General features: G+C 37.6%; 1 protein-coding gene across 10 annotated transcripts in view; it reads right to left on the bottom strand.

The window, feature by feature from the left end:
- Positions 1–22215, bottom strand: part of C2H8orf34 (chromosome 2 C8orf34 homolog) — a 272204-nt gene that overhangs the window by 210998 nt on the left and 38991 nt on the right. For 6 of the 10 annotated variants that reach the window (XM_074577222.1, XM_074577223.1, XM_074577227.1 and 3 more), the window contains exon 4: positions 14341–14469. The exons of the other annotated variants lie outside the window; for them this stretch is intronic. In XM_074577222.1, the coding sequence (XP_074433323.1) occupies positions 14341–14469 (129 nt within the window). The remainder of the gene's footprint in view (positions 1–14340; positions 14470–22215) is intronic. 10 annotated transcript variants of the gene reach the window in all.

The following is a 22215-nucleotide window of genomic DNA, read 5'->3' as shown; positions in this document are numbered from 1 at the left end:
AAATGTCTTTTATTACAGTAAGTGAAAGTAAGGTTTAATTTGAGAAGTTTACATATTGTTCTCTGCACACTGCTGTACCATAAAATGTACCATACTTTGTTCCATTAGTGAAATTGCTTGGAAACAATATACTCTTAACTTTCCTCAGCTGCAGTATTATCAAAATGAGTTTTCAAAAAACTATAGAAATGGAAATAGCAGATGTGCCAGTAAAGTGACAACAAGCTTAAGTATACTTCTACTTGCTTTCTAAAATTAAACCATCAACATAATATTTACATATGGACACACTATTATGCAAATCTCACCATGACCCGCATGCATAACATCATGCTGCAATTACAGGGCAACATGGACATGACTCTTCTCTCTTTCTCCATCATTCTATGAAAACAGATGGAATTTAAAGAGAGGAAAATCTCAAAGTAAAATTTCACAATAGAATGCAAAACAGTTTTTCTAAACCATCTGAACAAGAACTTCTTTATTTGCTCTTGTCCTTTCTGCTGATGCCTGCCTGAGGCTTTCCTATGCTTGCTTCCATCATGTCATCTAGCTCTTTTGACTATCCTGTAGCGTATTAAATATGAACAGCTGGTCTCAGAATTTTTAACACATCTACACGCTTCAGTCATATCACATGGAGAGATCAAGTAATCATACATTTAATGCTATCATGTTTGAAAATTCAGCTGTATTGAAAGCAAAGCATTTCCCAGATTTGTATGAGGTCTGATCAAAAACATTTCCAGGTTAGAACTTCAATTCAAAAACCAAAGGAAAGCATCTCCTGGTGGAGAAAATAAAGTGGAGAAGTACCCATGTATAGGAAGAACACACACTTGAAAGTTGTTTTCTAATTCATATCTGTTATCAAGCCAACTTCTTCCAATGAATGCAAGAGATGATATTGCAAAATATGTAGTATCAGCTGAGTGGAGAGTTGTTCTTTCTAAAAATCACACTAAAGATTGCAGAATTACAAGCTTATTTCCATGACGTTTTTATTTCTTTCTATTTGGTATACCATAACTACATTAATTGCTTGGGTTTTTTACTGTGCTTTCAATCATTAACTCTATATGGCTAATTCTCAGTTTAGATGACTTCCTTATATCCATTCTTGGTTTTAAAAACAGTGAAGTGCTAGGAGAACTGCAATTATAATTTTCAGAGCTGATCAACACATAAGAAATATGCCAGGAGTTAATGGAATATTTTCAGTCATTCAATAATTATAAAGTAGACTGTATTGAAAAAGATCTGTTTTCCCTAATCCTTCTATTCCTCACAGCAATTAACCCATTTTAATAACTTCAGACTTTTATTTAGCCCAGACACCACACTTATGTCCATACAGTAAAATCAGCAGGTTGCACCAACCTGAATCATTCAACAGGACTTTAATGTGTCATGAATTCCTTCAGTCCTCAATGAGCATTTACTAGAGAAACGATAACTGCACTCTTGGAGGCAATAAAAACATTATTCAAGGTTTCTTTGTCTCAACTTTGAAAACCTGATTTCCATCAACCAGCTCTCCATCACATTGGATGTATTTTGCATAACCAAGGTCAATCCATTTTGCAATGACAAATGTTCTTTCTAAATGGACAAACTACCTTTTCTCAGCAATTTCCCACAATGTTAAGACAGTTCATTTTGTTTTGACGTGGGTTTATTTCCTCAGACTGGAGGTTGGTCCCCTTTTCTTCTGCTTTCACAGATGCACTGTGAATGGGTCTTTGAAACCTGGGAGCAGATGCAAAAGCAATTTTTCTTTGTACTGACCTACTTGTTAAAAATATTTATTTTCAAATATAGCAAAAGAAACTACTAAAGGTAACTCTGCCATTTCCAAGACTCCATTCTAAAAAGTGCCAAATGCTTTTACTATTCAACTGCCTGTTTTGCTAATCAAAGTGCAGTAAAGTACCAAATAGAAAATGGGAAAAACTGTACATACAACTATAGGCCTTACACAAAAAGCTCCTAACTTCTCTCATCAAGTTACATATAAGCACATAAAATTGAAAAACATCCATAATCTAAAGGAGTGCTTTTAGTAAAATGCTTTTTTAAATAAGTCCCATTGGTTCCCCAGAATCTACTCTAAATTTAGAGAAGACTAAGCTGAGTAATTGAATTGACCATAATGCCTCAAATTTCTTCTTTACTAAATTGCAAACAGTAGCAAGACACCACAACTAACTGTATTTCTTAGATAAGCATGTAGAGAGATAGCAGTTTCTGAGGACATCTTGCCAAAATAAGTTAGAAAACTTTTTGCAATCAAAAATTAAACCTGCAAACTCTTTTTATCTCTCACTCTCTCTGATGTGGTAACAAGAGAAAAGATAAAGGATTCTTGGGAAGAAATTTCTTAAGGAGCTTGTTACAGTAATCTTGGCATGATGATTCTTCTGGAGGCGGGATTTACCACACTGTCAGTTATACGGACCTTTATGTTATGGCTTCAGCTCCATTAACATTAGCAAAAGTCCATTAGTTCCTGATAATACAACTCCATTAGCAGACCCTGGAATAAATTAACCCATTAAAAGGTGTGTGTAAAAAAGCTTCTCATTTTCTTCCAAGGCACTACTGCACACTTAGTGTGTGCCCACTCTTACCAATTTTCTTTTGCAGTTGCCAAACTGACAAAATATCACGGCTGAAGTTAAGAAGAGGGGCGCCTTGCACCCTGTGTGCAGTAGACAGAAAATCACAACAGTGAGGTGATTTTTGGGATGCAGATCTCAGGTGGAATAATATGGACTCCAATTTGGACAAAGTAGTCCCCCGAAAAATTAAACCCATTGCGTATATTACTGTAACATTAAAAAAACCCCAAAACACCTTAATCCAGAATCCTGACAGATAGTCATAACTATCAGAATTGTCATACAGGAGTATTTAGGGTTTCTGTTATTCTCTTAACCCTTAGCACACTCCTGGCTTTCTGGTAGGCAAATAGGTCATTGTCCGTTACTTTATTTTCAAGTAATACATGGACAATTTAAAAAAACCTGAATTTCTACAAAGTAATGGTAACAATGGTTGCTATCTCCAGTTCATGTAATTGCTAATATCCAGAGATCAGCATTTTTAAAAAAAAAAAAAAACAACAACCCTCTTTTCACTTATTTTGTATATTTGACAACACATAATTGGTTGTGCTCTCTGTACTATTATAGTTATTTTCATTTTGTTTTGCTGTGGTTTTCATACAACGTCGAAAAGGAAAAAATAAATTTTATTTTTTATATATTCTCAATAGGAAAACATCATTGTAAAAATCACAGAGCACTAGAGACAAAGGGACAGCCCATTCCATAAAACTATTTTAAATGGAAACAGCTATGTTTAGGTTTCAGCAAAACATCCAAAAGTATAGCTAAAATGTCCACACACTAAAAGTTATTACCTAACAATTTAGCCACTTTCTCAAACTGTAGCCTTTTTCCATCACAACTGAATCCTCATCACCAGAAAAACTGACACACCTAGTTTGTTCAAGCTTGAATCCAATGGCTTTGTTAGAATATAAATTACTAGGAACTAGTAACTAGTTACTAGTTTCTGACTTTGCTCAGCTTCAGGCATTTAAAGCCTGACTCTGCATGATGGTGAAACATAGAGAATGGAAGTTTTAGGGCTGCTTCATCATTCTTCTGCCTCAAGTCACTGAGCAGTGGATAAGAAGGGTACTGCTGAAAAAGTTCTCCATTTGTTGGGGAAGGTCTTCTGATGTCAAAGGCAAATCCTTCAGAAATAAAGGAATATGCTTTCCCCTTTCTCTCACAGCAGCTGTTTCTCACAGACAACATTTGCTATAGTTTTATATTATACTATGATTGACAACTATACAATAGTCTCCCTTTCTTACTTTTTTGCAATGAGAAAATGCAGTGTTCTGACTACTGGGGTGAGAGGTTTGCTTGCCACCATCAGCTAAGGCTCACAGACAAGATTTACAGTTAGATACCTAACTGCCAATTTCATGTCTTTAAAAATCCTCCCTTTTAAAAGTAATTAAGGGTGCTGAATTTTGATCAGGCACCACAATCACCCAGCCCACTCAGCTGCCTGGTGAATTGCACAGACAGATTCAGGGCGCTTGTTTCTGCTTTTGAGTGTAATGACCCTCTGTGCTGTAAGGGTGCTGGAACAATAAAGTAATTGGTCTGAACATGCTTTCACAGTCCTTCAGAAACGCTCCACAGCCACAGCTACTGCCATCTCTGATCAGCAACAAAGCTGGAGTGGGGCTGTCCATGCTAGCACAGCCGCTCTCAACTGGCACACTTTCAGCCTGTCAATCGCTTGTTTTTGAACTGAACTGGAAAAACAAGGTAGTCGCTGATTGCAAGAAGAGTCTGGAACACTGCAATTAAGTGAAACATGACTGCCAGAAAATGTAATAACAACATAACTTATTAATACTTATTATACTTTAATTACTATTATCGTGCCTACATTAAGCAGATTGCCCCAAAACATATCTCACCATGTTACCCATGTACCTTATGGCTTTTTTATACCTAAAATACTAAACCAGTTGTTTGTCACACCTTTTTTAAAATTATAATGGATTATTAAATTGCCCATACATATACAAAACCATTCTTTACATGGTTGTCTTAGATTTCTGTTCCCAATCTTCTATCCCTTCGGCAATCTGCAGCAGCACAATGGTAGAATCATAGAATCATAGGGTTGGAAGGGACCTCTGGAGATCATCTAGTCCAACCCCCCTGCCAGAGCAGGGTCATCCTCCTGACACCCACCCTTTAAGTATTTAGAAGTGTTGATAAGGTCCCCCCTCAGCCGTCTTTTTTCCAGACTGAAGAGACCCAAATCCCTCAGCCTTTCCTCATCCTGTTGTCCACCAGGACTCCCAGGTCTCTTTCCACAGAGCTGCTCTCCAGCAGGGCAGCCCCCAACCTGTACTGGTCCATGGGGTTATTCCTCCCCAGGTGCACCACCCTACACTTGCCCTTGTTGAATTTCACAAGGTTCCTCTTTGCCCAAATCTCCAGCCTGTCCAGGTCTCTCAGTATGGCAGCACAGCCTTCCGGTGTGTCAGCCACACCCCCCCAGCTTTGTGTCATCAGTGAACTTGCTGCGGGTGCACTCTATCCCCTCGTCCAGGTCATTGATGAATATATTGAAGAGGACTGGACCCAGTACTGACCCCTGGGGAACACCACTCATCACTGACCTCCAACTACACTCTGTGTCCCTAAGCACGACCCTCTGAGCTCTGTCTTGCAACCAGTTATCTCTCCACCCCACTGTCCATTCATCTAACCCACTCTTCCTAAGCTTCCCTATGAGGATGCTGTGGGAGACCCTGTCGAACGCCTTGCTGAAGTCAAGGTAGACCACATCCACCGCCCTCCCCTCATCTATCCATCCAGTCATGCCATCATAGAAGGCTATCAGATTAGTCAGACATGATTTCTCCTTGGTGAAACCACGTTGAGTACTTCTGATAGCTCTCTTTTCCTCCACATGCCTTGAGATGACGCCCAGAACGAGCTGTTCCACCATCTTTCCAGGGATGGAGGCGAGGCTGACCAGCCTGTAGTTCCCCAGCTCTTCCTTTTTGCCTTTTTTGAAGACTGGAGTGACATGGGCTTTCCTCCAGTCCTCAGGCACCTCGCCTGTTCTCCAGGACCTTTCAAAGATGATGGAGAGCAGCCCGAAAATGACTTCTGCCAGTTCCTTCAGCACTCTCGGGTGCATCCTATCAGGGCCCATGGACTTGTGAATATCTAATTGACCTAACTGATCCCTCACTCAATCCTCCTCAACCCAGGGGAAGTCGTCTTCTTTCCCTGTTACTTTCCCCAAAGCCTGGGACTCCTGAGGGCTGGGCCGAGCAGTAAAGACCGAAGCAAAGAAGGCATTCAGTAACTCCGCCTTCTCCGCATCCTCCATCACCATGAATGAGGAAATAAAGATGATGATCATTACAGCATTATACCATCTTCTTTGATGAAAAAGACGCCTCCCAAAATGTATCTGCATCATGTTTTAACGAAATAAATTCCCTTTTGAGCCTAGAATGAGTATATTCCTCAGTAAAGAGAGGACTTCCTGCTTAGGACATTCTGCTCCGTTTCTAGTTTACCAGGAAATGAACTTTCTTTCAAAAGAAAAATGAACATGAGTTCCATGAGCCTTAAAAATGCCTAGCTCTTTCATATGCAGTTCTTAGCAGAAGAGTTTTATTTGTTGCTGCTCTCCTGCAACAAATACAACTAATCCAGTACCTAATGCCTCTCCACTCAGTGGTATTATTCCTCTTTGAAAAGTGATTTTTACACTTCAGTGCTCTCAATTCAACAGCATAAAGTTAATTTTCAAAACAGTAGGCACCATATGAGTTCAGGTCTTTTTGAAATGGCAAGTCATAAAATCCCTGTCTGCTGCATTATTCCTGATGAACTTAAAAAGTTGCAATATCTTTATATGCTATATAAACCTGAAATTATAGAACAGGCGTTCTGATAAGAATGAAACTTCTCGAGGTATCTACCATTTTTGCTACCATTATGCGGGCAGCATAGTAAACTCTAGACCTTGTGCCTGTTTGCACCATGTATTAAACACAAGATAAAACACAAGCTTCTATTTGTGGTCTTTAAATAATTATAGAAAGAGATAACACAAAACAAAAATTAGTTGAAATTTTGTAAAGACTTACATTTTTCTAAATGCACAATGAACATCTGACAAATCTAATGTGTACCTAGTCATAAGAAAATAAAATGCTATTAGTTTAGTGCTTGATAGACGTATTATTCAGCTCAATGGGAGCAAACAGCTTATGCATTTTCCTAAACATCCAGAAGATGGCCACATAGCTCCCAATAGCCAGTTTTCCTACTTGCCAAAGAAATCCTTCTGGATTTGACAGGTTTTGACATACAGAGTTTAGACATACTAAGACAACTCCAACGCAACTCTGATTAACTTGACAAAATTCATTTTCAGTCTAGGCCAGAGAACTTGTGGATGGCTGGACTGGCAACCTCACAGTGTGTCATAAGTTCTGTAACAAACTCCAGGACAGAAACGGCGTTATCATTCTACCATTATTATTACTGCAGCTTTGAGCATGAACACAGGAATAACGCTTCATGTATCAACTGCCCAGGAGTTAATTGTCCCAACGCATTCTCCTACCCATTGTAAATCAGAGGAAGCATGTGTTCCCTCACTGGTGGGACAGGCCATCTCAGATGTACTTGCATTTCCCATGGCAAAACCTTGTGCCATACTGCAGTGGGCAGCATAGTAAACTCTAGACCTTGTGCCTCTTTGCACCATGTATTAAACAGAAGATAAATTAAAATTATTTATTTCACACCATCCTTGGATTATAAAGAACATAAAATGGTTGCTCTGGCTGCAGCATACAAAGCATTTCCCCCAGAAAATACATACATAGGAGCTAAACCAGCTCAAGCATTTCTGTATAGGAACTTAAAAATAGATTTGTCATTGACTGTAATAATAGACATTCTTATATTATTTCCTTTACTTATATTGAGTCATTTTACAACTTTCAAAATTAGACATACTCCCTCCAGTAGTAACTCAGAGATTTTCTGCGAAGGCATGTTGGATTGAAACCTCAGAGGTCTTGCCAATGAGGGGCATATGTCCTTATATTATTAAACAGCTATGTATCAAGTTTCTGTAGTGGTATCCATCTTGAATTAGGATAATTTTCCTCCCCATTATCTAGCCATATAAGAACAAGGCAAACAGTGTCATCTACAAGGTACCACACATTAACATATCAGCACACTACACATCAGTATAGTCACTATCTAGGAAACATGAATTTTTAAAAAAATAAATAATTAATCCCCAGCAAAAGAATCTGTGCTTTAGACTTGCAGCATTTCTATATGCAAATTTCAGAGTTACTCCAATGGAGAATACAGGTTTCAGAATTAGGCTTGGTGAGTAATGAGATAGGCAGAGAGAGAAACAAAATACAAAGTACCCACCAAATATTATGTCCCAGAAACTCTCTTAGGCCTCTCAGAAGAGAATAATCAACACTGCAGAATCTTTCAGAACTCTTGTTTTTAGGGAAAGATGTACATTACAGTTGGTTGGTTAAGGTTGGTAGCCCCCAACAGCCAGTAGCCAAGGACAGAGTCATAGCTCACCCTTCTACAACCTCCTAAATGCCAACCCTCTTCTGCTAAGAACTAGAAAGTACCATATCTAAGATGACAGTCCCACAACCCCCAGTTCTGCAATAGCATTAGGGAAACCTTTAGCAGGTCAAAAACTGTTGCAGAAAAGGACACTGTAACTCAAAAACAGACTTTAGTCCTGGAACATAGAGTAGGCTAGATCAGAATGGCAAATACCTCCACAAAGGTAATTAAAAATTTAACATCTGTAGGAAAAAGATATTCATAACTGAAGTAACAGTGATCTCCTGGCCATATAAGCTCCCCTTTATAATTGAATAGCAATAATTATGTTCACATTCTTCCTGTTTCAATCTCAGAAAATATCATTATTTTGTATTATTACTCATACATCACACTAAAAGCAAGTGGATTTTATGAGCAAAGGCAGTATTGGATAACAGCTGCAGTACTGAGATAAAATTATCATCCTTAAAGGTTTGATTGAGCTTATCTAAAAATGTCGATCTCAAAATAAATCACAAACATTGATCTCACACAAGAATAACACGATTTTAAAGTTCAGCCTGAACAGAAGAAAGGAAAAATCCTCTACAGAATACCGATGACTAGTTTTGTGGTTCACACATTTAGGGCTAAATGCTCAACTGATCATGGATAAGTGATTTTTACAGACTAAGGCCCGTTTCAGACCAACAACTGTGTATGATTGAAAAAAAAACACTGAAGTATTACGTCTTAAAGCAATGCGTCTCATGAGGTGATTGATAAAAGTCTAGTTACATGTCATGCAGGTGTGCATTTGCAGTTATATAATCATTATCAGAAATGCCTAGTTTCAATGAGAAAATTCAGAGTCTCTGATAAATGTTACTGGCATTCCATTCAAGTACATCTTCCATAACCAGAATGTAAATCACTAATAGTATCTTACAGTGTAGATGCTTCTAAATGAAACCCCATTCTAATGTGTTTCAGAGACTGCTAAGTGCATTGAAGTAGTTCATGATGTATATATTAAACTTCTCACATCCCACATACTTGCAGGTTCATCTACAAAAACGAGAACATGATTTTAGTGGTTTGTTAACATATTCTGATCTTTTTTTGAACTAGTTCTACACTCATTATTATGAGAGATTTACTCTTGTTGCTTATCTTCTTCCTTGTAAAAGATAAACAGAACATACGCTTTTACATTTCACAACTTCATCTTTTTCTTAAAGAGGTAAGATCATGCTTGTCTTTCTTAAGCTATGCATAAACAATATCAAGTCATTCTAACATTATGAGAAATAACTGTTTGAGATACTCTGGAGGGACTCGGAGATCTTTCATTCTTGGAGACTGTCAAGAGCCATGGACATGGTCCTGGAGAACTGGCTCTAGGTGGCCCTACTTCAGCAGGTGGGTTGGACCAGATGACCTCCAGAGGTCCCTCGCAACCTCAACCGTTCTGTGACTCCATGATTCTCTATGGTTTCCAGCAATATTTCCTACTAGATTGCAGATGGCTTTCTTAGTAATTATTTATTTATTGATTACTCCCCTTCAAATTAAGAAACAAAAGAGTACTTTTTTCCTATTGGTTATAACTAAATACCATTATTTCTGGGATTCCCTCCAACTAACTAAGTTCAACAGGTCCCCAAATAGCTTTGGTTAATGCTAACTTAATACCATTTTCTGACCCTAGTATGTCTATTGAATTCAAAGCATGATAAATTTGTTTCTTCCCCTCTGATCTGCAGTATAGACCTGGCCTTAACAAGTATTCAAACATTACTAACAAAAGGTTGGTTATCTCTGTTGAAAGCCTATGTGCAATTATGAAAAAGTACCTGTCTCACAGTAGGACATTTTAAGTGTCATCAAATGCTGTTACCACGTACAAATTGAAACATCCTATAAGCACACATTTTCAATATGCAATCTTATCCTTAACTGTTCATATAAAAGATATAAAGTAGTTCCCAAAGCAGGCAGACTTCCTATCTACTTTGCAGCAAGCTCTTGTTGATTTAGGCCTCATTTTTCCCACTCAAAACACTCATAATTCACTGTTTTCTATCTCTTGTTATCTGTTTTTCCATCCTTAGAAGACCGGGGGTGAAGACAGATATATTCATGAGCAAGATCCTCAGCTATACAGGCTATTTCAATTCTCATTAAAAGGCAAACAGGCCAGAAGGGGAAATACATTTGGAACAACAGGGAACTTCTCTTACTTATGATCAACTGAGGGAGAAGGATGACTGCAATAAATATGAGAGACCCTGCAGTCAAAGAAAACTAAACATGCAGAAGGGAAATGCAGTATATTCCTGTACGTTGCTTCATAAACCAAAATCTCCCCTAAATAGTTGACTTGACAGTTCAAAATCCACTTCAATGACACACAGCTGATTGGAGAAGGAAACAAAACCTAGGTTTCCCACATGAGGAGGCCTTTCAAAAATGGTATATTTAAATCACCCTCTAAAGCACTTAGACCATCATTATGGCAATACTCTTCTCCAGTCTTTCAAACTTGTAAGATACTTTTAATGCTGAGTGTAAAGTCACTTTTGGTTTCTGAGATCTAATGCAGCACAGAATTACTCACACATTGTCTTGATGGGGCTCGGGAGGGGGGCTGCAAATATAAGGAATTTCACTTTTAATCACTGGGACTGAACACAGGAGAGACCAGACATCCAAGTGCCTGAGCCTCACCTTCCAAAGCTTTCAGGAAGTTCTAATTTTGTGTGAAATGCACAGGTTTTCAAAGCAGATATCTAGGACTGCATAGCGCATGAAGCAATAGAAACTAGAGTTTAGTTCACAGGCTGTGTCAGCTGCATAGCAGGCAATGAAGTCCTGGAAGATCCCAAGCTTATCTTTAAAAATGGAAATGAATTCCAGGACTTGATGGAAAATTCATTTAGCTTCAAACATCTAGTTTTATGTGGCACTCTTCCCTGATGAAATACTGAAGAATGAAATGAGAGGGTGCTGTAAAAAACCATTGATAGTGCGTTGTGATCATTTGCGTACTCAACTATTTCTTGAGACAGGTGCCTGTCCCATACTGCTTTGAAACAAGATTAGTACCAAATGTAGCATTAGACTCATAGACTTTACAGACATGCTAGTAGAATCAAAACCACTGACTAACCTGCCCAAAACAAGCATTAACACTGGAGAAGGTAGCTGCTGGACCTTGTCATGGCTTTTGTAAAATTCACATAGGATGCTTGTTTGTGTACAGCACAGAAAGAGTGTCACATGTTTTATACTTCTAAAATTCTAGATGTGTCTATTCATTGAAACCCTCTAAGATATTTTCTATATGCAATCGGTATTCTTCATTTGGGAGAACAATAAAGCCACGTTTGTTTTCAAAATTATACATTTTCTTTTTTTCCAAACTTTCCACATTTTTTGTTTTTAATTTTTATATCATCCTAACACATAAGAAATCACAGCACAGAACAGATTTATTTCTTGAAGTGATCTGAAAATGAGGAGTACAAAAACTGGCAACAAGAACATACAGCTTAGAATCAATCTGATGCAAGTGTTTAAATGATACAACCAAAAAGGCTAAAGCGCAAAATGAGTAACAACTACCAAAGAACAAAAAAAGCCACAAGAAAAGATACTATAAATACACTAGGAAAGGAGGACAAAGTAAAATACAGAACTATTACATCGAAGAGAAGGAAAGCAAATAACAGATGATACAAAGAAATCCCAGTGTTCCATACTTTCACTGCTTCAGTCTTTACAAAAAAATTAATTGTGGACAGATGCTTAACGCTAGTGATTTTAAGAGGAAAAACTGCAGGCCAGAAGACGGAAAGCTGAAAGATATTCTGATGACTTAGATATATGCAGGTTGGAAGAATCTTGTGAAATGCACTCTAGAGCACTTAACTAACTAGCTGAAGAAACCTCTAATCTATTAGCAACTGTCTTTCAGGAATGGAGAGGACAGAAAAGGGCAAATACTGTTATCTTTCTTTGGAAAAGAAAAAGGGAAGACACGGGAAACTACTAACCAGCAAGACTAAATCTAACAGCAGCAAGAATATTTGACAAAACTGTTAAATAAACCATCAACATCTAATGGATTGGAAAGGTGATAAGAACTAGCAAACATGAATTTATCAAGAATGAATCGCATCAAATCAGTCTAATTGCTTTCTCAACTGGGAAACCTGCCTAGTGGATAAGAGGAGGAAGCAGATGTAAAATACTTCAGCTATAATAAGACTTTGTTTACTGTCCTAGATGATACTCCAGTAAACAAATTAGAGAATTACATTCTAGGAGAAATCACTGCAAGGTTGATAAACATCTGGTGGGAAAAAATGCACTTACTGAGTAGCTTTCAAGGGCTGGTTGTCAGATCTGAAATGGAATCATGAAGAGGTCTGACAATATTTCCGTTAATGATCTGGATGAAGAAATAGAGAGCACATTCATGAAAGTGAACTTAGTATTACACTGCAAGTGATTTAAAGCACTCTGGGGGATAGAATTAAAATTCCATATTATCTTGATAAATCATCAGAAAACATCAAGTACTAGCAAGAAATAGGGAAGAATGTTTCATTTGTGAAATAACTTTATGAAAACCTGACTCCAACAACACTGAGCAGGTACATTCACCTCCAGGCCACGTGTAGGACCCAGAAGAGCTGCAGTGTTTTGCCCCAGTTAGAAAACTTCGTGGCAAAGAGAAGTATAGAATGCTGCAAACTGTATTTTAGGTATAAGGAAGACAGAGTTCAGTGGAACCTAAACAATATTCACAAGGAAAGACAAAGATGTAGGATTGAAGACTGGATTTAGTTCTTTATTATTGAACTCTCACATTGGATTGGTTTGTATCTCCAGACAATGAATACATAACACTTCTGAAATTGAAAAAAAATGTTTCTTGATCTGTGTTAAGCTTGGTTACAAGTCTCTAAAGGAGAAAAGCTTGAAAAACGACACTCGCACCCATCACAATAACGTGGTCAGGCAATGGTGGGGCTGCAAATCAGAGACCCTGATTGAAGGTGATTTAGCTCCTTAGAGGCAGATAGACCAATTCACTAGAAATGTATTTGAAAAGAGCCCTGTAACTAAACTACTATAATTAATATAAATATGAAAATTGCTTAGAATATAATTATTGTGAACAGCCTAAAACATTTGGGAGAGAGGGAATTTGTGCTAACTAGTTTTGGGTATTTGACACAATTTAGAAAAATGCTGAATCTCAAAATTCTCCACAAAACAGATCTTCCATTCTTCATTCAGCTCTGTTTCTGACTTCACCATCTGCAATTTCTCCAGTGAATCAAGAAGTGCCATGGATAAAATTAAATGAGAGAAGAAAGAAAATATTACTCATTCAAATATCTCCCACCATACTTGGTTTTCATGTACCATGGCAGACTGTACTTTTCATACTTTGATAATTGTTAGTAGTGTTTACTCCCACCAGTGTACTTCAGAATTCTCTTCTATAGGAAAGAAAAGAAAAAAAAAAAGCTACTCCTTATTATATCCAGCAATTCTCAGAGCTACTACTTACATGAGCATGCTATTTTTAAACGCTGCTCCTGTTTGACTATGTCTTTTAAGGGACAGTACTTGGGTTTTGTTATTTAATAATTAGCTACCATGTTTTTGAGTATGCTTTAAAGTATTTATTTGAATTGCATTTGAAAACCGGAAGGAATTAATTGCGGTCAAGGATACAAAATACCTAATTGTTTTTCAGTGACAGGTCTGATCTCCATCAACGAGGTTAAGGTTTCACAAAGGTTAATCCAATCTTACTGCTACCACCCAAAGGAGTAGTCTCACTGCCGCACGTTCCTAACATTTTCCTTAAACCAGCCTCTTGTGTTGATCTTTTTATGAGCTAATTTAGCTCACTAAACTGGGAGAAAACTAATATAACAGAACAGGAGGTGCAGGGGAAGTACTTTCAGTCAGCAGGAGAGCTGGTAAATTATCTCAGACATTCTGTAAACCTCATCAACAGGAGTGTAACTGCTGATGTCAGTGAACTTAGTCTTCATTGAATAGAAGACCACCTTCTTGATACATACTTTGAAATTACAATTCAGGCTGCATGGTTACATTAAAAAACTAAAATCAATCAACTTACTGCGAGACAGATTCTCAAGGGCTTTTCCAAGTTTTTTGCTCTCTTGAAGAATATGATTTAGTTCATCAAAATCATGGTTCTCCGGTTTTGTCCTCCAATCCCATTTAGGATGCTCTATTGACCTTGGCACTAAATATACACAGATATATAGATGAAGTTTAGATTTGGTAGTTCAGACTCCTACAGTAGAAAAAAAGCTGCACAATGAGTTTACAAGCTCAAGTACCTTCAGTGGAAATTACTTAACTATCCTCCTATTTTAACAGCTGGAAATATTTTCTTTGGACAGTGTGAAGTAAAAATGAAAACACCTATGAACAAATGCATAGTTGGGATGATTCTTGTGACTGAATTAATTGGTAAACAGGAATTGCTAATATTAACATTAGAAATTATAAAAATAATGCAATAACAGAAAAAGTTAATAAAAATATTGCATGTGAAGGTACTTCATTTCCATCAAAACTGAACTGTGTGTCCTAGGGGCCAATAAGGAAAAATGTCAAAATGAAAACGAGTATTCTTGTCTTTGCTAGTCATTTTATCAAAAAGAAAAAAAAATTTAGATAAAGCTTTTATAACAACATGTATATACATTTTTTTAAAAAATATCATAAAGTGTATATAACAGTTCATAAAAACAGTGAAACAAAATATGTCCCTATTGCTCATGCTGTATCTTTATTCCGATACTTAAACAAACTTGATCTTTGGGAAGCACAGTCCTAAGCTTGCAGTCTCCTACTCATTATCTATTACCAAACCCTTTCATTTAATTTTAAAGTAACAGTTTCTCAACTGCTAAGCTAATTTTACCTACAATGGCAGGGAAGAAGAGGAGTTTCTGACATATGTAAGACTGACAATGAACAGAGCTGCACTGACCAATGTGAACATTTTGAACAATTTGTAGAAATGAAAACAAAAATGATGCTGTCTCTAGAACTGCAGTTTAACATGTTCTTTTTGCCAGTGTTCTGAACTAAGTGATCTGCTGTCTTCGCCACCAAATGCAATTGTTGGTTTGACTCCAAACACAGCATTACCCTGCTGAGAACGGCACATGCTGGTGTGAAGATTATGATGCCTAGGCTACATTCCCAACAGAAAGGTCCAGTTGCGTTTATCAATGGTTGCTAACTAATCACTTAAAAATAAAGTCAAAACCAAAGTCTATAATGCCCAATATATCCTGGCCAGCTTTGAAATTTTTATTTACTATTTTGACAGTTGACAACTAATTTATGCTTACAAACTTCATTTTCATTACATGCTAAGAAAGGAAGTTGCAGACTCCTACAGATCATGCAAAAAAAAAAGCGGTACCTTATGATCATTTGGAATTTCAGAGTGCTTTTACAATGGTACAAGGAAATTATGGTCTGACTTCGAGTTCTGGCAGCTCTTATAAAATGTGTTAAATAACTGTTGCTATCGAAATTTGCCTTATTGCTGACTGCCCTCTGTGTGAATATAGAATCTGTTCCATCCACTGTGGATCGACTCCACATGGAAAAGCTGAAGTTAAGTCAATAGCCATCTTTTACAGGTAAAGAATTGGGACAATGGTATGTTTAAGTCCTTCTGTCACAAAGAATGTGATTCCATCTCCCGTAGACATAAACCAAGCCATCTTCAAACTGGACATCTGTACTGAGACTGACAACCCAGAGTATATTCTGATCTGTAGCGCCCACTCAGGAACCTGGGTAAGTATTGGGGAAGTTAATACATTAGATTGCAATTACAGACATAGTCAAAGACAGAAGGCAAAGGAGACATTAAAAAGAACCTACAGAGATAAAAGTAGGAAGAAAGAGACACAGGAAGCCTCAATAAGGAGAGGGGAAGAGAGGGGCAAGTTGGAGTGTCTCAGAGTCCAGTTCTGCTTTGTGTTCAAAAAAGACAGTCACTTATTTCCTTCAGAGGACAATGGAAATAATGAGCTATGGTGATTCCTAGTGAACAGATAGAGGGATTAAGGTATGCGAACAGCCTCTACTCAGATGGACAGCTTATAACTTTTGTTGATACTTAATGCCAATCATTAAATTCATAATTCCTAGTTTAGAAACCACTATGTTCATTAAAAGTTATCTAAGAAGTTATCTAAATTTTTGTGTGACCAAAAATTTGCTCCATTCATACACCCTAGTATAATTAATTTAAATTTAAAAGCACAACTTCAGTATTTCTCATCCTTTTTCTTATTTACAGGTAACAAAGTGTTCCACCTAGTATTTTTTTCTAAACTTTTACTAACTGTAAATGTAAATATTTAGTAAACTAGAAAAGAAATTCTATAGTGAGGTCTATTTTTGCTCACCTTTGTTTTACATTGAGATCACATGCTCCTTTACTGCCTGCTTATTAGCAACCTGATCTTCTCCCTTCAGTGTACCAACACTATATTCTACAGCATCACTCACTCTAGCCTACTAGCAGTTTGACAGACTTTTCTTTCCATGTTTATATTGAACTCACCACACCACAGAAAACTTGTATTATCACAAAAATACAAACAGACAATAATTTAATATGGTAAAACCATGTACAGAGATTAACAACCTTAGAGCTTCCAGGTTGCAGAAAATTTCAACAAACTGGAATTTGATACCATGTCAATTTGAAACAAACCACATTTTTAAAAACACCAAAGAACAGAACTTTTGAGAAAACAAACAATTTTGTGATGAGTCAGAAGCCAAACGAAACAAACATAAGTTCTACTCAACAGCTGTGGAGCTTCCAGGACCAGCAACTGCCGAGTATGTGGACCAACTTGCATCAGGAAAATGAGAGTATCAAGACTCTATCCTTGGAAAGTAAGGCAACATGCTCAAGAGACAATTATCTGGTCCCTAATTTCAGAGAAATGTCCCACAAACACAGGAAGCTTGGACTGCCTCTCACTAGATGGATGGTGGGAAACCAGTCAAAAACACAGTGGAAATTTGCTTTGCATGCTGTTGTACAGCAGTCTGTGTTTCAGTGAACCATTTTGTATTTCAGTGAAAATGTAACAAAACAGATATGCTGTCATGGAACTTTTCAGACTTTTAATACAATTTGTTCCAACAATGAGTTTGGTTCATTTTAATGAACCAAAACTGAAGGGTAAGTTAAGCAGACTTAGAACTGACTGAAATTTTTATTACTTCTAGAGAAAACATAGTTCTTCTTACTTGCCTACTCTTCTAACTAATGAATGTATACTAAAACTAAAAATCTACTTCATTACATCATGTGGCACGTGTCTCTCCTTTCAAGATTCATCTTCTGCTTGTTTACAAATGTTATTTTAAAATATATCCTGTATCTTCCCAACTATAGCATCAACAAGCATTGGTCATTTTCAAATGGATGGCTTTGTGTGAAGCATGCAGAACTGTATAAAGACCATATGAGGCTCCCTTGAGATCTTTTGAAACACATGAACTTCTTCTGTATGTATGAAGTTCATCATGTATCATTTCCATGTGTATGCCACTACACACTTAGTAAAATCCTTTCATAATAGTCTGCCCTTCCTCTTTATTATACTCACTCACATTGCTCAAAATCATCATATCAGTAATTTTAAATCCCACATCATATTACCTGCCTCAACTTCATCTCTGTTATTTGAGATATTTATATAACACCTTCTCTTGAAATTATTCGCCTACAATTAAAAAAATTATTACTTCTACATCTTCTACTTGTATAGAAACATTTAGGTTTTCCCTTTATGGAGCTGTGATTTCCCCATCTCATCTTAGAAGACCACAAAGACATGCTTTCCAGTATTTCTGATTTTCTGGTGGCACACTCCCCTAAAAAAAATGCACATCAGATTCATTCACGGATGTATTATGAATTCTGCCACAAATCAGCAGACCTTTATTTTCTACTGAAAAGTAGAAAATAGATGGTACAAGATCAGTACTGTTTTTATCTACATATACGTGTCTTTTCAAGACATGACTTGCAGACAGAATCAGACCAGTTGCTCATTAAATCCTACATTTCATTAACACATTGTATGACCATCTTACATCTCAAAGAACAAAATTATGTGTGTTATTATTGAGCATAAAATTACTCATGTATTTAAATTTCACAACAGAATTCAGATTAGAGTTCTTTGATAATACAGGCAAACTGGTTTACACAGTACCTGGATATTATAAGGCTAAAAACGATGGCCTCCAGTCCTAGATTGACAAAGGGCAATTAGAAGTACACAATATTGTAAATGGGATATGGTGAGTATGGTGAAGTGAGGCAAACTGAAAGAATGATCTGTGATCTGATTTAATACAGAAGTGGTGAAGAGATCAATCTACTTTGCCTAAAAGCAGTTGGTCGGGAAGCAAGAAGTCTGTCTCACTAACTATTTACAAACTCCCAAATTTGTTCTTCTTCAAACAGAGAATGTGATCACTTAAACATTTCATTAAGTATACTTAATATAAACACACACACACGCTAGGAGTCCTAGCTTCAAGCCTTTTCCTTGCCAGACAACAGCAGCAGCTTCTGCTTAATCGTGGTTTTGCACGCACCAAACAAGTGATCAGACCCCTTAGATACCAGGGTTTCCTCTTTCTGTGTTTGTTTCAGGTGCAACTGAGATCACAACAGGCAAGAAGAAGGACTGAAGGAATCCTTCCAGTAAAAAAGTTGAATGGATAAGAAAGAGATATCCATGCAGGAATAACATGCACGCTGCAGTCAACATCAGCTCTTCTGAATGAAAAAAATATTTCCTAGTTAAATAAATCAACTCTCCTAATGTTTCCAAAGATTCCTATGAAAGGGTAATTCTCAGTTCTGAATAAACTTACAAGTTCAGGATCATTTCAACAAGATAGTTGTTAAGACAAAAGCTCTGCAACAGAACACATTACAACTGATGGACTCCATTAAATTTTGTGGGGTTTTTGGCAGTTTGCAGAGCTTTTTAGGTTGTTGGGTGTGGTGATTTGTTTGTTTGTTTTAAACACAAATCTGAGAGCAAATCTTTCGCTCCCAGCAGGTCCAAAACATTCTGTTTCTCAGATGAGTCCTTGCTACCTCTTTGGATAGTGTTTGAAAAAAAAAAAAAAAAAAATGTACAATGACACCCAAAAATATTTTGAGGTACAAGGTGAAGGCACAAACCAAATGGAATTTGCACATCTGGACAGAGTAATGAATGTCATCTGAACATGCTTTCTTTCTGCTGATCTGGGTGGTTGAAGGGGCATACAGTACCCACTGATTTTGGCATAAACCCAGAAAAAAAAGTCAAAAAAGTCAGTATTAATTTGATTGTTGGCAGAAAATAAGCAATATATGGCAGGCAAAAAGGCGCATGCCTGAAAACAGCCTCTGTGATACGAATTAAAAAGAAAAGTAGTTCAAATACAGATGGTATTTTCAAGAACTTGCAGAGACAAATATTTGCAGGGGTGAGTAAGTCATGAAAATAATAGGAGAAATCAAGCTTTAAAACAGTGGTATGGACAAAAAAATAGGAAAGGGTGTAAACAGGAAAGCATGGAATCAGAGCATAATTAGACTGAGAAAGGATCTTAAAATCTTCTAATCCAACCAGCTGCTCAAAACTGGTCCACTGAAGGCAGGTTGCTCAGACTATCCAGTTCAGTTTTGAGTATCTCCCCAGACGAGATTCCACAGCCTCTCTGGACAACCTCTTCCACTGTTTGACCACCCTCGCAGTATATTTTTTGTTGCCTGTTGTCCTTTACTTATCCATCACATGCTCGAGCCCTCTCATCATCTTGGTGGACTTCCACTGGACTTGCTGCAGTACACCATTGTCTATCATGACATACTCCAGATGCCATCACAAAAGTGCAAAATAAACACTGCTGGCTATACTCTTGCAAATGCAGCCTAGTGTGCAGCTCACCTTCAGCGCTGCAAGAGGGTATAGCCATAGCTGGTTCATATTCAAGTTCTTGTCCCTCAGCACCCCAGGTTTTTTTCTGCAAAGCCACTTTCTAACCACACTGACCCCAGTTTATACTATTGCTCAGAGTTATTCCATCCAAGATGCAGGATTTTGCATTTGCCTGTGTTGAACTTCATCAGGTTCCTCTCAGCCCATTCCTCACTCCTCTTGAGGTGCCTCTGAATAGCAGCCTTGCTACCCAAAATACCAACCACTTCCCACAATTTGGTCTCACCTGCAAACCTGCTAAGAGAACATTCTACCTTCTCATCCAGGACATTAAGAAAGACTTTTAAATGGTATTAGCCTCAATACCAGTCCCTTAAGCATGCCACCACTGATAGGTTTTCCAACTGGACTTTGCATTGCCAGTCACAATCCCTTGAATCCAACCAATACTACGGGAGACTGACAATGGTTTTGCTGAAGTCAAGGAATTAAACATCCACTGTTCTTTCTTTGATTACAGGGCCAGTTATTTCACCTAAGGGGGCAATCAGAATGATCTGATACAGCATGTATGATAACATAAATCCATGTTTGCTGTCCCCACTCACATTTTCCTCCTTTTCACCTTCCAGGAAAATTTGCTTAATAATCGTCCCACAGAGTGAGGCTAGGCTGATCAGCTTGCAGTCCCCCAAAGTCTCCTTCTTGCCATCCTCAAAATTGATGTGATGATTGCCTTTTTCTTGTCATCAGGAACCTCCCACAATCGTCATGACCTTTCAGTGATGACAGAATGGCCTGGCAAATACATTAGTCTCCTCTCTCAGCACGCAGAATGAATCCCATATAGTGCCATGTATTTATATATATGTCCAACTGCCTTAAGCACACCTTAATTCCGTCTTCCTCTGTTGGGGGTAAAGAGGCACTCCCACAAACTCTGCTGCTAGACTTATGGACTTGGACAGCTTGAAGGCAAGCCTTACCAATTGAAGAGCATTATTAGATGCCCTTCAGTCCAAAAGGACAGATCCTTGAGTCCTGTCTTATTATGGATGTATAAATTATTTCCTTGCTTGACATTTGACATGCTAGTTTAGAATGCCCAGCCTCTTCTTTGTCCCTCTCCTGGGACAACCTAAGGACCAACAAGCATGAAACTTGTAGTAGGCACACAAATGAAGGGAGTGACATGATGTCACACCCCTACCTAGGATAAAGACTGAGAACTTGAGATCTTTAGGAGGTGTCATAGAAGTTACTTGATGCATATCACAGAATCTGAAGTGCAAGAACAGGGATGGAGAAGAATAACATAGTATGGTGACAGGAACAGCTCACAACACCCTTGGCCACTGTTTCTAACAGTGTATCTTCATAAATTGCTCTTATCCAGCAAAGGCTGTTAGATTAGACTCAGATCACGAGTGACTATGACCACTTCTCTGAATCTCCCTATTTACTCTAGAAATTGAATTAAAATCTATATGCTCCTTTTGGACTGACTTCAAACTTTATGTGCCTATAGAGAGGTACAGTGGAACCGATGAACAAATTTGAGTAATTTTGAACCAGGGAATGTGCTTCATGAAGAAGAAATATAGACACATGCTCCATTTCCAGAAAAATAATCCATAAATCTTTCTAGGACAATACAGTCCTGAGAAAAGCTGTGCTATGGGACACAACTACCTGTACAGCTTTCTTTAACTTGTTACAGTTATTTATTCCCAATCAAAAAAGTTTTCATAACTATACAAGACCGTTAATTACCCAAAAGCACAGTGTCTCTATTTCATAAATCTATCATGATTTACTTCACCCATTGCTGTGCTATATTTTGACCTACTGAGGCCACTGGAAGATTTTTCTTTGACTCCTCTGAAGTCTAGACTTCTCCATCTTGCTTTTAGAGGAAAGACAGCAAGCCTTTTATTGCAGCATACTATATATCTTCGTTCTCATCTGATCCACCTGTTCACAAT

This window comes from Larus michahellis, chromosome 2, assembly GCF_964199755.1.
Source record: "Larus michahellis chromosome 2, bLarMic1.1, whole genome shotgun sequence".
Lineage (NCBI taxonomy): Eukaryota > Metazoa > Chordata > Aves > Charadriiformes > Laridae > Larus > Larus michahellis.
This window is presented reverse-complemented; position numbering and strand designations above follow the sequence as displayed.